General features: G+C 48.5%; 1 protein-coding gene across 1 annotated transcript in view; it reads right to left on the reverse strand.

Annotated features, from left to right (window-relative positions):
• Nucleotides 1-17,299, reverse strand: part of LOC143502693 (uncharacterized) — a gene marked incomplete at its 3' end in the record, with an annotated part of 76,429 nt that overhangs the window by 36,262 nt on the left and 22,868 nt on the right. Inside the window, exon 4 of the mRNA XM_076995354.1 lies at nt 4,360-4,455. Within this exon, the coding sequence (XP_076851469.1) occupies nt 4,360-4,434 (75 nt within the window). The remainder of the gene's footprint in view (nt 1-4,359; nt 4,456-17,299) is intronic.

Consider the following 17,299-nt stretch of genomic DNA (forward strand, 5'->3'; position numbering starts at 1 on the left):
GCTCATCTCTGTAGTGTTCCAAAAGGAGGTAAGAGAGAGGAAAGGATGATACTCTCATGGCAGAAAGCAGAGAGGACGAGTCTTCCTTATATTTCCATGTCTCACATTCCGCTCTCTCTCTCTCTTTGTTTCTCTCTCTCTCTCTGTTTCTCTCTCTCATTCCCTCCTTCCCCCTCCCGACTTAACACTAGCGCTACATCTGCAAAACTAAACCAGCCCCACTTTGATTATTAATGCGTTTCGTAGCGGGCGTCATTATTTTTTCAGGCCCTTTTCTGTTTTAGAGGAAGGGCTTCATGCTGTGGGTCCCAGGGGCCAGGCCACGCCCCTCCTCCTCTGATCTCATTAGCATCCTATCTCCTCCTGCCTGCCGGCAAACTGCAGTGCTATGCATTTTCTGACTCTCTTACCCCTCTGTGGATGGAAATCATCGGGCTGTCTCCCCAGCCCTGTTCCCTCTCGCTCGTACTCGGCCCGAGCAGACGGCCGGCCTTCCCGCGGCCCACGGTTATTACAGATAAACACTATTAAAGAAAAATGGCCAGTGGAGTGGGGTGATGGGTAAAACTGTGGGGACACGGGAGGTGCAGCAAAGCCCACCGATCAAGCACTTTTTCTGTGCGCTACCCTGTTGGTGCATGGCGGGATTATTCTAGTTAATTCTTTTTTGTGGGATTTTCCTCTCGACATAAGCCTCATCACAATGGAATACAGAAACAACCATAACAATAACACTGAACGCTACATATTTAAAGAGATCTCTCTCTGTCCAAATGTCTCCCTCTGTCCTGATTCTGTACTTCTCTCTCTCTCTCTCTCTCTCTCTCTCTCTCTCTCTCTCTCTCACACACACACACACACACACACACACACACACACACACACACACACACACACACACACACACACACACACACACAGGGGGGTAATACCGAGTTAATACACAATGTTTCCAAGGAAACAATGAAGTAGTCCTTCATCAGCGTTGTAAGCAGAATGCTTCATAAGATCTAGTTTATGTTCACTGGTAGATCCCAGTAGGTTGTGCGTGTGGATCACATCTTTTACATTTCTTCACTTCATTGCTGCCATAGCAACAACTGGTGGAGCAAACAGATCATTAGCGCAGTGGTGCACTGCTATTAAGATGCCGTGGCACTTGTGACAAATACTTAATTGTAATGGACTGAATATGTTCAACCACATGAGCAGTGAAGCCTCTCTGGGTTTCTCTGGTGTCCAGATGATTCAATTTGCCTCAAGGTTGACAGCCAGTATGGTGATGCATTAGGAATAGTTGATAATCGATTCTTTTAAACAGGACTTTTCAACTAGACGTGCTTCATGGGCTGTTGCCGCATCACAACAATGGTTTTTTTGTCAATGTGATTTTACTTACACACCATGGTGATGTTGCAATTCTTACAATAGCCAGAAAGTGCTGTAGAGGTGTGTGTCATTCCTGCAGTTACGAAACCATAACAGACTGAGCACCAGACAGCTAGCTTGCTAAAATATTTAACATAAAATTGTGGAAACATAACTAAGGTCATTCGAACCTATAAAATGACTTCGATGATCCAAGAAAATGCAGTTCCTGGAGAAAGAGGTCAAGTGTATTTTGTGCCATTATATAACTATAATCAATATATTGATAATGGACGCCCTCACTGATATATTAAATATTGATCAAAAGGGCTGCAAAGAGATTGGCAGGAGTTATTTAAATAACTCTTCCTCCCATTCACCTTCAGAGTGAGTCGTGTGTGTGAATGTGCAGATTAACGTGGCCACCCTGTACGTGGTTATCAGCAGCTGCAGCAGGACAGTCAGAACTTCACCGTGAGAGCTGAGAGGAACTCCTGGTCTCCTGGAACTCCTACGTCCTGGTCGAAGGTCACAACCCGGCCGCACACAGGTGGACAAACCACGCTGCAGACTGCATAACACAGTGAAGACGTCAGTGTCAAAACCAATGCAGCAATTAAGGGTTTGCTTATGAGAGAGAGAGAGAGAGAAAGAGAGAGAGAGAGAGAGAGAGAGAGAGGTTTGGAGGGAGACACACCTGTGAACAAACTCAGTCTGGACGAGGCGAGCTGGCTGGCTGATACAGAGTGGCTGTGGCCACAGGCGAGTGCTGTCCATTAGTTATGGGGTGCGTGTAATGCTCGGTCCTAGTACATTATTTTCGAATGCATCAGTCAGCGTTGGCGCAGCACAGATAAATTCTAATGCCTGCGATGTGACATGACTGCTCTCGCCACGGCCATATTGCGGTGAGGGTGAGGAGGGAAGCCAGGGAGAGGGGAGGGAAAATGTAATTTATTTTTCACCGGGGCCTGTATTCCTCCCATTAGCTTCAAACGTGAGATAAGTTATAGCTTTTAACGAGCGCCTTTAGCCAGCAGAGCACACTGAACACAGTACACCAGGTCCAGAGAGAACACAGGAGCAGAGAGAGGGTGAGGGAGAGAGAGAGAGATAGAGAGGGACAGAGGGAGGGAGAGAGGGAGGGAGAGAAGGAGGGAGAGAGAGAGAGAGAGAAGGAGATAGAGATAGAGAGAGAGAAGGCGATAGAGAGAGAAAGAGGTAGAGAGAGAAGGAGATAGAGACAGAGCTAGAGAGAGAGTAGGAGGTAAAGAGAGAGAAATGCTGGAGAATATGCCCTTTGTGCACAACCTGGCACAAGAACAAACATCAGCTCAGTGCTGGAACAGGGCAGAACTTCACTTCAGTGATCACACACACACACACACACACACACACACACACACACACACACACACACACACACACACACACGCACTCACACGCACTCACACACACACGCACGCACACACACACACACACACACACATCCGCGCGCACTTTGACCCCCGGGTCAGGGGAGGTAGAGCGGTGTGACGTGACCCCCAAATAGATCAGATTTATCACAAAACAAAGGCAGAGCTTTGGCACTCTATTAGAGAAGGTTTTGGTGAGTGATTTCACACACACACACACACACACACACACACACACACACACACACACACACACACACACACACACACACACACACACACACACACACACACACACACACACACACACAGGCGCCCAATTATAGGCCAATAATTATTATCGAAGGAATCCACTCACTAATTCACCCTCCTCTCCTCTACAGAATCAACACAGAGACAAAAGAGCTTCACTTAGATTTGTCACCGATAACTGCTCCTGTCAATCAAACTCCCTAAACACACCAGGTGTGGTCACACTGCATACGTTCAGGTGTCTGGCCAGTGACTAATTATCTCTACACTTTTTAAAGGTTCTTGTTTGTTTCGTCTCTTAGTTCGTAGGGCTCTTAAATATGCACAATCAATAAGCGCCTGAGTAGCACACCATTATCTGTGGTCATAAGGTCCAGAGCCATAGCTACAGGCATCCATCATATGCTAATTATGACTTTCAGCCAAATTACCATCGGCTTGATCACATTTCTCCATTTCAGATTGCAGTCTTCTGAAGTTATTAATCAAAAATCAATTAACTTTTTTGTGTTGAAAATGTCTTTGCATTAATATCAAATTACTTTCCTGACCTGACTCTTACTCGAAAGGACGAACTCGGTGATGCAGAATTTGTGCTGGTGTTGGTACACACGTCACTGTGTGTGTGTGTGTGTGTGTGTGTGTGTGTGTGTGTGTGTGCAGACTGCCTCCTGTGTTTTCATGTTTGCTTCAGCCACTTTCCAGCTAAATGCAAAACCAGGGCCAGGGAAAGTCAAAGGTCAAAGGTCATGCTGCCCGGCGTCCCTCATGTTGCCACACATGGGCTCTGTCTACAGCAGACGGGCAGTTCATATAAACTGTGAACAACTCTCCTAGACACTCTTAATGACTCTTAATGTGTGAATGATTCAGTACTCTGCTTATGTAGCCATTTACGACATGCAGCCATCCTCAGTGTGTGTGTGTGTGTGTGTACCACTGCCATACAGGAGCAGGTGCTGTTGTAGCTTCAGCAAGGTTGATGATAAGAAGGAAGTGGGCAGAGGGCGGAGTCTGCTTCTAACTCAATCCAGTGGGCGGAGTCTGCTTCTAACTCAATCCACTGGGCGGAGTCTGCTTCTAACTCAATCCAGTGGGCGGAGTCTGCTTCTAACTCAATCCACTGGGCGGAGTCTGCTTCTAACACACTCCACTGCTAGAAAACTGCTTTATTAAAGTCTAAAAGGAACATTTTCCATCTCTCATTTTCTTTAAAGCTGGTGGATTTAAAACTATACTGAAAAACCACAAACAGAGCTCTGTCAGCCTCCCGCCAGGAGTGGGCACTGCTGTAAAATGTGGTGCTAAGGCACGAGGTACTGACCTTAGATGCAGCCTGTTGCACGGACTGGGTCATCTCCGTCGGCTGATGCAGCATGCGTCCCTGGGAGACGTCCATCGCATCAGCCCGATCGCTACGCTGCAGAGACAGGAAGTTGGGGCAGGTAAGAGGGCGGAGAAAGGGGAAGTGGGGGGAGGGGTGATGATGATGATGATGAAAGAATAATTCTCACACAGCGAGGAAGCCGTGTTCTGGAGACGTATTCTTATGAGAAACGCTTCTTCAGTGTCAAGAATCACGAGCTCGTTAAGGTTCGTCTCTGTGAGTAACGGCACCTACGGAAGGGACAGCGTCGTGCGGGCGGAGGAAGAGGGCGGAGGAGGAGTGTACCGGCGCTGAGCGTGAGAAACCGGGGGCGTAGCAACACATCGCACACCAAGGTGGCCTGAAGAGTGATGAACACTTGTCATTTTCACCGTGACCGAATACATATTTACATACGACGTCAAATCAGACGGCATAGTGAGCTCACAGAGTGAAGGTGGAGTGAGTGAGAGAGTGGGGGGGGTAAGAGATGGAGTAAGAGGGGCGAGAGGGGCGAGAGGGGCAGTAGCACATCACTGTTCTGCTTCAGGGATAAGCCACATGATAAGTGGACCAGCCGGGGACGAGTAAACAAATCAATCATGTGTGATAAGTGCCTGCGTTTTATCAGGGCTGGTCAGGGCCGGCCACCCCCAGCTCTCGGAGCTTGGCAGGGAATACTAACGGTATACGGTCTGTACGAGGCAGCCATGCCCTGGGTCCATACACACCAGGAGAAGCATCAACACACACACACACACACACACACCGGCTACACAAAGGCTGAAACCCTGCACACATTCAGCGCTTCACCGGCAGGCAAGGGTAGCGAACCCCACCACGAACGCCCTGGACCCACACACACACACGCACACACACACGCACACGCACACACACACACACACACGCCCTGACCAGATCACGTTCCCTCCCCTGCAGACGGCTGCTCTGTGGGCTCTGTGGGGTGTATCTGCTGCCAGGCCCGACGTGCAGGCCGTTATGGACACTTCTGTGTAAGCACAAACGCACGTGAGCCGACTGACACACTTTAGGGGGTGAAAGGGCACCAGGAAGTGACGATCTAATTCGGGAGGTGGAGTCAAGTCAGTCTCCACCCCCTGCAGCCTCCGCCCCTTTAACGCATTTCCTACATCTCACATCACTGCTGGCATCAAAACTTGTCCCATTTTAAAGGGAACAGTAAAAAATAAATTACTCATGGAAGATGATAAAATAATTTAAAATCTGGACTGAATTAAATATGTAGACTAGAAAAAGGGAAACCAAAATGATCACACAAACAACTTTTCTGCTTTTATGAAAGTGTTGGTCAGACTGAGAATAGGAATAATTCAATTCTAATAATACACACACACACACACACACACACACACACACACACACACACACACACACACACTCACACTTTCATCATATACATTTGCAGAAAAGGCAGATGTGTCATTAATGTGACAGCTCTTTTAACAAGGGGCTACTGCACTAGTTAAAGTGATGTTTTATAATCACTCTTAGTTACGATGAAAATCAATATTCAAGAAAATGGGAAGAAAACAACACTAATGGAAATATATTTCGATATTTACATATCAAATCTGAATAATTATTTATACATTTAAGTATTTTAAAGCTAACCAAGCTGAGGTAAACATCGTTAGGTAATAAAGGGAAGTGGAAAAATACACAAGGCGTAAATTAAATTAATCTAAAAACTCACTGATGATCGGTATCACAGGCAGAAGCCAGCCATTACACCACATACTGATGTGTTCAAAGCCACCAGTGGACAGACTGGCATGTGTCCATAACGTAAGGCCTAAGACGCCTGGCCAGAGGGTTAAAGCCAGAGTCTGGTTGTCTAGGACCACCAAACCAACTGGGATTCACACAGAATGATGGGAAGATAAAAATAAAAAAAAGATTCAAATCACTACTGACCTCATCTACACGTACAATCACATGAAACACAGCAGACGGACGCACGTTTGAATCAGGACTGTGAACTGCTGCTGTGTCCATTATGAATAGTCACAGAGGTGCTGTGCTGGTTGGTTATTCCCATCAAAGTATTTTAGCATTCTGATTACTTTCCACATCTTTGATTACGCAGACCCATTACAAACATATCAATATTTTGATTTGATTTGATATTCATTTGAATGTGCAATTCATGACAATAATCACATCGCAAAACCCTGCGATGTGGCTCACGGCGATGCTCTCGGACTTGGTTGCACAGGTGTGATGGTCTCAGGACTGCGTGTGTGTGAGGTGACGGCGGCCGGCGCCCTACGCGTGAGAAATGACGCAGCGTCTGATCGAACGACTCCCCCTCTCAGCCCCGTGTTCTTCAGCCTTCAGTGTTTCATTTTTAACCACTGCTTTTAGTCTTGAAAGAAATGTGAACAAAAGCCTGTTGAGGTATTTTAAGGTTTTAATCTCCCTTTTTAGGTGAAGTAGATTTGGAAACACTTTGCTGTCTTTGGTTTTCATTAGGTATTTCACAGAATTAAATAGAAAGAAAATGATGCAGGTGCACAGAAGCTTAAACAATTACACATGGACAGATAACTCATCCATACAAATGTATAATATATAATGTATAAACAAGACACAGGTGACATACAAGTTCTAACTTTATCATTTTTTTTTCATTGTCAATGTAGGATGATGAGACCACAACATCATTTGCCTTTTTTAAGGAAAAAACTGATTGGCTTAAAAATAAATCAATAACAAACACAACAATAATAGTAATGATAACTCAATATGGTTTTTCTCAAACTACTGTCTAAGATCTCAAGGTTATATTCTTTAAACGATGTGCAAAATTTTGCCAATCCGGCCCACTCATCAGTATGCAAGCGAATAATGAAATGAAATGCTTTGCATAATTAAAATGACGGCTTAACTCTGATTAAAAGAAAAAAAAAAATCTGTAATTACAAAAAAAAAGGACAGAAAAAAAGGCAGTGCTCTAAATCACATCGCAACAACATACGGAAGACAAACGAACCCGTATCTCCAAAACGAAATTACCCGCTGAATTAAGCAAGCATTGGATAATGATCTCGGCTCTGGAATTAGCGGAGACTTTAGCGAGATCCCCGAGCTGGAGGCACAGTGGGAGGAGTGAGCTGGCCACATCAGGGAGGAAGACGTGCAGTCCTGGTGGAGCGGGAGGCGGCAAAGCGCATCTCCGTGGTGGGGCCACCTGGGCACAGGCGGTGCCCCCACCAACCCCACCGCAGGAACCCATCTGCTCCTCCTCGTCTCTCCATGGCGTGCGTGGAAGGACTCGGCGACCGCACTCTCTTACAGCTACGGGTGGCGCCTCGGGAATGGTCCCGCCCCGGCCGAGGACACCCCGAAGCAGGCGGGCGAGTCCAGCGTCCTGAATGCCAAGCGTCCTGACGCAGGAACATGTTCCAGGGTGGAAAACATCTCCAGATACGGAGCTGTTGGAGGAGGACGATGACAATGGAGCAGGCTGACCGCACAAAAACATGATAAGTATCCATTCTGAGAAAGAAAGAGGCCTTTCAGACACGTACACAGGCGAGCAAAAACAATTAACTCGAAAAATAAAGATTCTCCAGACTAGCTCTTCCTCAGGAGCAGGAGACGTTTCATCCCCCACCACAGATCCTCGCACTGCTTTGTCTCTGCAGAAACGTGACACTGTGTCACATTAAGCGGAGATCAAGTATGCAAACCAGCAGGGTAATTACGATAAAGCCGAGCCGACACAAAGACGAGGAGGCAGGCGGAGGGTTGGTGGGCGGCGGCTGGGCGGGCGGGCAGATGGGCTGGCTGGCGGGGACGGCTCACGGCGGAGGGACGTGCCCAGTGGAGGGACGTGCCCAGTGGGGGGACGTGCCCGCCACGCTCCCCTACGAACGGTTCCACTCCTGGTGCCCGAGTGCTGGTGTTCAGGTTGGTTCTGGAATCCTGGGTGCTCCACACACACACACACACACACACACACACACACACACACACACACACACACACACACACACACACGCACGCACTCACACATGCCTTTACAGTCCCTGTTGAAACTGGCTCCATCTCCCCACCTCTCCCTGTCTCTCTCCCTGTCTCTCTCCCGGTCTCTCTCCCACTCCCTCAAGCCCAAGCAGCAGAGCTAAGCCACCATCACTCCCGCGATTCCTCTGTTGGGAAGTGGAGGCACTGCCCCTCTCTCACACGCCGAGCCGAGTGGGCAAGAGCCCAGGGCAGAGGCGGCCGACTCGAACCTTCCCCCAAAACAAAAAAGAGTGGGTGTGGTCACAGTCGACAGCATACATTAGCCACCCTTATTTTGCATTTTTTGTCTTGCAGCTAATTAATTCGTCTCGCCGTTGTTTTCAAAAATTAGCTTCTGGCCTGGGCCCCTCTGAAGAGGGGCAATTAGGAGACTCTTTCCCGTAACCCCCCACCCAATGCCAGGACATGGCCACCAGCCCTTTGTGAGAGCCCAGCCGCATGCTTGTGGTGTATGGGAATGGTGTGTGTCATTAGTAGGTTCCCGATTGGAGAAGAAGAGAGGGGAAAATAGCTCTCTTTGTAAGTTATTGGAACACTATGAGACACACATGGGCACTCATAAATTACATGCTTCATTTGAATATTCCTGGCATAAGACATTATGCAAATAGTAGGGAATTTGCATAATGGATTCCTCTTGTTGCCTCAGTTGCCTCACGCTCCTTTTATTTAATAATAAAGAAACAAAAAACAAACCACTACAAAAAGCAGAAAGGGCATGAGTAGGAGTGGTGGCACCCAGAAGCCCACGCAGGGCCAGCGCCTTCAACACACCGAACGCGACTCCAGCCGAGGGACGAGCTGGGAGTGAACTCAGCCCCACAGGGAAAAGCAGAGAACTTGATCCTGTAACGAAGTTCTCTTACGCAGAGGGATTAGAAGAACTGAGAGAAAGAGAAAGCCGTGTGATGAGAGGCAGAGCTGGTGACAGCATGTTTACCGTATGCCTTTCTCGCTCTTAACGAATCAGTGCTACATTTCTGCTTGTGTGCATGGCTGCCTGACTAATTAACTGAACAGGCACACTAAGGAGGGAGGGGCTTAGTTGATATTAAATAATTAAACATCGCTCTATCTCTCATTTTTAACCTCATCATCTCCAAACGATGTAACACACTCGCGCGCACACACACATGCGTGAAAAAAAATGCGGGAAGATAGAAAGCTGTACGCCTGTGATAATTACTTAATCAAATATGACAGACACTGCTAATTTCAGCTAATTCGCAAAAAGGTTTCTAGCGAACGCTAATCACAGAAGACAAAAGATAATTAAGAACACAGCGCGCTTACGAAAATCGCATCGATATGCAGCAACGTAGCTTCAACTTTTTTCCATGAAATAAACATCTAGATTTTCCTACAGTCTACAGAAGAATTACGACAATCAAAAAGGTGGAGAGGTGGAATCAGAGCGGGTGAAAGACAGAAGAGAGAAACTTAAAGCCATAGAGAGGAGGACAGGGTGGAAGGGAGAGAAAGAGGGAGGAGAGGAAAAAGAGGAGAGGGGGTGGGAGGAGGGCGGAAGAAACACTTTGATTATTTATAACAAAATGCCAGCGTAACATCCCGCGGAGGGATCAGACAGCAGGACATCAAGTGCAACGAGCTTTAGACCAATGAGCAGGCTGTGTTTCTTCCCAGGGTGCCGTGGTACAGGGACGCTCCACGCTCCTCTCCCAGGTCTCCTCTACTTCAGCAGCGCCAACGTGAAGGACGGGGCGAGGGGAAAGGTGTGCCAGGGCACGGGTGCGGGGGCGTGAGGGCACGGGGGCGCGAGGGGCAGGGGGGACCCAGCACAGCACAGACGTTCGCCGCAATTCCTCAGCTTTTTAGAATCAATTAACCCGCATGTTAATTAATGTCAAGCTTATGGAACATAAAGGATGGGGGTGGGGTGTTGGAGGGGGGGGGGGGCTTAAAAAGGCAGAGGGAGGGAGAGAGAGAGAGAGAGAGAGGGAGAGAGAGAGAGAGGGAGAAGGGGGTGGGCGAGTGAGAGAAACAAGCTGTAAATGCGGATGATGGCGAGGGAAAGCTGGCACAGTGCCATCCACTCAGGAGTGGCGCTGGAGCAGACGGGCACTCGTGCACTCAGGCGGGAGGCGGGCACACGTAGCCAACAAACCAAAGGACTCGTGCCATTGGGCTCAAACTGGCAAGACTGCAGGGTTGCGTTGGTGTTGTTCTTTTTTCTTAAACGGCTGGCACACGGGGCAGACACGGGGAAAGATGGTGAGGTTGTTCTCACAAAGGCGATCGACAAACGCAGCCAAAAACCACATGCCCTGGATGATCCGAAGAAAATCTGAGGATGGCAACGAGTCAAGAGGGGCTGGCTGGCACGGCTACGGGGTTTAGGAGCCATCGGACGACCACGCTTCACCCAAAAGATACGTGACAGAAGGTGATGCCGCCATAAGGAACAGAGACTGCAAAAAACGTCCTCCCCCACAGGACACGGTTGGGGGGGGAGCCTCCATGGAGAAAGTTGCTATGGTGGCGCTGTCCTGAGACTGGCAGTGAGAGGTGGGGCTAAAGGAGACTCCTCCCCCATCCTCTCTCTCCACTCTCTTTCCGCACTGTTCCCTGTGCCAGGGGGGCATCCAGCCAGCTAGGCAGCAGACGCCATGCCAACGTGCTCGCTGCCAGCTGCTCCGTGTCGCCGGGAGACACGAACCGCTTCGCCCAACAACCACGATCTGGAGGTTGCGTTTTACGGACTTGCAGCGACACCTCATCTTGGAAAACGTGCCGGGGCAGAGGGCCAAGGCGATGCCCGTGTTGATCGCGAAAGATGCCAGGAGCATCAACGTGGCATCTGGTGCCGAATGATGGAGGCGCAACCCGGGACTCGCGTGAAGACGGGAAACATCGAAGAGAAACAACAACGCGCCCGTCGCGGGTCGCTTAACAAAGATAAGGAGAAATCGAGACCAAACAAAGACGATAGCGCAACGTTGCTGACTAATTAAACACAAAAAAGTTTACACCGGTAATTAGCGCGACTGATTCGATGAAAGGATCGGGGCGGATTACAAACAAAAAACGTGGCGAGGAAAAAAAAACTGACAAAATAAAACAAAAGCAGTTAGCTGCCGTCTGGAAGGGGAGGGTTCCCGAAGCGGGTGCCTGGTTTTGTGCCAACACCTGCCCACCCCCTCAACCCCTCCAACACCTCTTAAACCACAACATTTTCCTCCACACAAGACACCACCTCTCGCAAGCCGCCTGCTTGTCACCGCGGTGGGGACCGCCGACCACGGGCACTGCTGCTATAGATGGTGCCAATCTGCCAATCGTTTGATCGCGGCGAGAGGGGAGGGGCCGAGATAGGACCAGAGGGACTGTGCCAAGGGCTCAACAACAGCTGTTTACTAAAACCACCCACAAAAAAGGGAAAGAAAGAGAATCAGCAAACATGGGGACGCATACTAATGAAGCGGTACATAAAATTATAATCAGCCAGACAGACTGGAGTTAATTTATGCTTCTCTTTCTTAACGAACCGTTAATTATTCGCGCTTCGTTAAAAAGAAAAATCGCCGCTCACGTTCGAGCCGTTCCAGGTGTGTGGATTTCAGCCGGTCAAGATCAACTTTTTTAAAAGGGGTGATAAAAGGAATGGAAAATAAAAACCCTGAAAGCGAGAAACTCTACCTTAGCACAAGCTCTGACGGAGTGCTCGAGAGGCAGGAAGGCAAGCAGGCGTGCGTGTGATTTATCTACATTCACAGCAATCACCAGGGAGATGAATGGTTGAGGCTGTAGCCTCTGTACACCGTCAGGCAGTATGGGAACCAGGGGAGAGAGATGCCACGCAGACAGCCGTGCAGGAGCTTGGTGGAGGGGCACAGAGGGGCTGCAGCCACAATGCCAGACACTTGGTGGAGGTGGAACCTGACCCTCCACCCTCCAGCCCGTCTCGAACTCCGCCAAACCAGCCTGGGGGGCTGTGGGAACATTTTTTGGTACCCCACTCTTTTTTTTTTTGTCTTCTTCTTACCTCACCCTCTTTGCCACCCAATCAAGAAACTACCAACCTCCTCCTGTTTTGTTTTGGTTTCGGGGGGCAGCGTCCGACTCAGACGTAACAGAGACGGTGCCATCTGCTCCTGTGCTGGTACCTCTGAGGTTCGGGAAGAGCTGCCGGCGTTCTCGTACCGTCTGCGGGCACCGGGCACCGAGCCAAGGACGGGCGCTGCTCGGACGGGAAAGATCGCGTCGTTTTGTTAAAATCGTTTTCATTAGTTAAAACGCTCCGCAACAATTAAAACGGCAATTAGCATGGGGGATGGAGCCTCATCAACTTATGCTAATCACGAGCGGATAGCCCAAACTTTCCCTTCCAGTCCTGCATTCTCTTGGATTTTTTTGTTGGACAAGGGGCACAGTGGTGGAATATGAATAATTGAAGAAGCTGTCCAAAGGGAGGGATTATAAGATCTTTGTGCTGCCTTCACTGCCTTGGCATAACCTCCAAGATGATACAGTCAAGGCTGCCACTACGATAGGCTGGGCACATGGTGGCATCTTTTGGGGCATCTCGCCCACCGTCGCCTGTTACGTGTTCGTTATACATACAATTATCGATTTCTGTTGTAAGCTTGGCCGTGATTTTACTTTGTTTTTTTCTTGCCCATTTTTTTTCTTAATCTTCGCTGGAGAACGAGCGTGGATAATATAACCATTTGAAGCTAATGAGGTTTGGACGATCTGCATTTGATTTTAATTCCACTAGGAATATTAATTGCGTCTCGTCTTTATTACACAAATGGATTACAAAAAGAAGGGGGGAAAGACTGCTGGCAGAGACAAGGAGGGAGAGAGGGGGGCAGAGGGGGGAGACAGCAAGAAAAAAGGGAGAATATTTTCCATTCACATAATACCACACTACATGCAAACAAGCAGTGAAAAGCTACTGCAATGCCTGGCAAAGCGCCTCTCTTCCAGGTCTTCCCCTGGAAAAACCTTCTGTCTGTCTCTCCTCTCTGCTTCCACACTGCACCCTCATCAGTCACATGCCAAGGACCACGGCTTTGACTGGATGTGGATCTTACAAAACGTGGTCAAGAACAAACCCTGGAATTTAATTTCTGTCGATTGGATATTATCATCGTTATTAAAATGACTTGTCCTCTGGTTGTGATTAGTGCCGGGGCTCGTTACAGTGGTGTCGTTGGCGGGCAAATCGGAATGGAGAAGAGACAACAAGAGAGACCGTGGTGGGGCAACGGCTAATGTCCTGTGTGCTTAATCATCGTGCAGCAGAATGGTTTTATGCATATTTCATTTGCATATCATTAAATCGCTAAGGCACACTGGCAACTGACTGCGGAGAGCGGGACGGAGGAGAGGAAGAAAAAAGGGAAAGCGCGACTCATTAAGTGATGGCAATCTTCAAAGCTGGGCACCTCCTTCCCGCCAGCATCGCACTTCGTTTTAATTCAACGTTAATTAAAAAAAGTGCGTGCGCTCAACCTTTCAAACGCGGATTAATTGAGCGTCTTCCAATCTGAGGAGCACGAACACTTTATGGTTATGGCGAATGTGTGAAAATTAAATGGATACGAAATTATTGGGATAATTTTTATACTGAAGATCATCGAATTACATTACATTTTCCACAGAAGAAGGATTATATATGTTTTTTTTTTTCCTTGCTGAAGAAAAGTTTAGCATCGAGAAGAACTGTCGTAAAAATTAATACCGGAGGATATTTTTAATCTCAAAATTATGATATGAAATAAGGGTGTCACTTTATTCTATTTGTAAAGGAAAAGAGAAAAAAAACCCAAACGTTCACAACATATTTGGGCTAAAGCAGAAGGGCTGCAGACGGAGAGCTGGGAGTGCGGCTGGCACCAGGGTCTCCGGACGCGGAGGCGGAGAGGAGGGAGCTGGCAACATGGGTGCGGGCGCGGGGAGAGGGGTGGGAATCGCCCGGGGCATTCTGGCACTGGCTTTCGCTTTGTTTCTGTTGGAGTAAAGCACAGGCAGACCCATGCCTCCGCCCAGCCACCACCCCGACACCACCCCGACACCACCCTGGCCTACGGAGCAGACTGTCTGCATAATTGGCGCATAAATTAGTGTGCTTGCCTGGACTCTGATTGCCTGTATTAAATCATTAGGAGCAATTAATTCTTTGTTTCTGATTGGAGAGTGCCCAATATTTCCCTCCCTCTTCTGTCTGGCACAATGTCCCTTTCAGAGGAACATAAGAGGAGCATTATTGGCTCCTAATACACACACACACACACACACACACACACACACACACACACACACACACACAAACACATACAAAATGCAAGCTGTGGGTAGTCACACCCACTCAACCTGCCACTTAATTAACTAAGAAATAAAAGAGAAAAAATACAGCATAGACAACATAAAATAATAATAAAAAAAATAATAAACACATTATACATAGTTTCTAATTCACGTGACTATGAAACTTGCTAAATAAAAACATGAGGCAAGACCTACCCAAAACAAGAAAAAGAAATGCAATCCAATATTTCATATTCATCTGAAGCATCTTTTGCGAGGAAAAAAATAATAATAATAAAAATCCTGTTATTCTGTAACTCCCTGAGGGGGAAAAAAAAATAAAACCAAACAAGCAAAAAGTTTGGGAAAACACGGATATCCGAATTCGCAGCCCGGCGCGTGCACGTCCTACCCGTCGCATGCCAAATCCCTCCGGGCTGCTGGTTTAGAATATGCAAATGTGGGAGGCGGGCGGAGGCCCTCAATTAGCCGTGTTTATGAATGCGCTGATGAGAGTGGCGGTGTAAGGGAGCGGCAGGCTGGCGGTGGAAGCCCGGTACCCAGCGGGTAGCCGCTTGGCGCTCTGGAGTCGCGATTCATGCAGATGTCGCTGTAGTTCTTCCAAAAAACGCCCGCTAGAGCCGGAGAGGGAGGGGAGATAACGAGGAGCTCGTTTGGCGCCCGCCGCACCTCCACCATACGGTTTTAAGGAGATCGCGTGCCCACACGAGCACGCGGGGGCACGGCGCATGGGAAAAGCCTTGGCCGCGGGGAAGCGCGGTTACGGATAAGTGCGGGAGGGGTTAATTGCAGGTCCCTCTATGGAGGAATGTTCATGTAAATAATGCTTTTCAGGCACGGGCGAGGTAAATCAGAAACGACGTTGCGCCCCGCATTCTGCTGAGCATGTCACGCGGAGCAGACATTATGCAAATTGATTGCATTAATATGCATAAGGACATGCTTTATTATGCAGACTGGGAACTAAAGCAATATTGTTTTGAGCAGCAGTGGCGGTGCTCTCATGTTACACTCAGGGAATGTTATCTCTCTCGGAGCAAACACAGCCCTTCCTCTCCTCTAGTGCAGAATCCTTAATTATCACACCTACAACATCTCCAGAGCTCCATTAAATAGAGAAGAAGAAAACACTGAAGGACTCTTGATTAGAGAATGAATGAGGCGGTTTGCAATCGGTCCTCCACCTGCCAATCAGATCGCAAAAAGTACTGAAGACCCCTGCCTCCGTCTAACCAGGCCCTGAAGTGCCATCACACGCCGTTCATTCATCGTTCAGTGTTTCCTGACTGAACATCAAACAACACAAAACACACTATAGCTCATGGCACACTCATCAAATGTGGCGCAGTAAACAACTAAGCTGAACGTCACAAAAGGGGTTAAATGGGTTAGTGCGGCAGTCTATGAAAACATGTCGTCATGGCGATCACGGCATCATTGGCTGGTGGCAGCCCACGCCTGTCTCTGCTTGAAAACGGATGTGTTGACCTCACAACCATGGCCCCGCCCTCTTAAAAGAAGGAGGAGGGGGAGAAAAAAAAAGAAAAGTAACCTGATGGAGGACACACCTCTGAGCTTGGGCAGAGGTTCCAAGGGGCTGGCGAGCGCTCTCCACCCTGCCAGCCCTGTAGAACCGCCTGGGCCCTCTGGAGCTCCCCCAGGTCTCCCTGTACTGCAGGTCCACCGAAGCTTCTTCAGAAAGCTGCCAGCTTCACTCCCAGGTCAGCAGTTACCTCCTGACAACCAAAGCGTGACACACGACGGGGTGTATCTGTGACCAGATGTGTACAGCTTCAAATGATTTGATAAGCAGATTACGATGGGACTTCTGCAAACCGCATTAAGCACATGAATGTTTGAATAAGTATCATGTCAGCAGTGGTTTCTGTCAACAACACAGAGGCCTTTTCTCTACTGAGACCGTCTCAAGGTCCACTTGTCCTTCGTGTTTCTTGCACCTCTCATGACAAGGGTGCTCAGAATTCATGACAAACTTTGTTTTTAGTAACACTAGCAGCACAACGCGACGTCGGGTTTACGTGTTCCAAGCTGGACTGAAACGCACTGTCAACACATGTCTTGGCTTACGGTGGGAAATTCACAGTGGCTCTGCCCCTGGGCTGTGGCACCGCAGACGCTAGCTGATGACTGCTGTCGGCATTTACAAACTTAGTTCTGCGTGTGTAAACACTGCATCCGTCGTAGACACAGATGCTAAAGTGGTTCCTGACATTATTTGTATGTTAGGAATGCATTAAGTTATGATTTATCCGCGTTCATGATCATATGCTGCATGAGACATCGGCAATCAGAGCAGATCCCCCCTCCCACAGAAAAGCTCAGGCAAAGCCTCGGTCACCAGACTCCTTACTGTGGTCTGTCCAGCACCTCCTTCAGGACCCTACACTTTAACACACATACTAATGGATCTTGAGGGTCACCTCATGTGGGAGCAGAAAGGCGGGTCGTGGTGCCTGTGGTGGGGTGGGGGTCCTTGCATCATGGCCCTTCTCCTGAGCCCACAGGCGCCTGT

This window comes from Brachyhypopomus gauderio, unplaced genomic scaffold (genome assembly GCF_052324685.1).
Source record: "Brachyhypopomus gauderio isolate BG-103 unplaced genomic scaffold, BGAUD_0.2 sc196, whole genome shotgun sequence".
In the NCBI taxonomy this organism is placed as follows: Eukaryota; Metazoa; Chordata; class Actinopteri; order Gymnotiformes; family Hypopomidae; genus Brachyhypopomus; species Brachyhypopomus gauderio.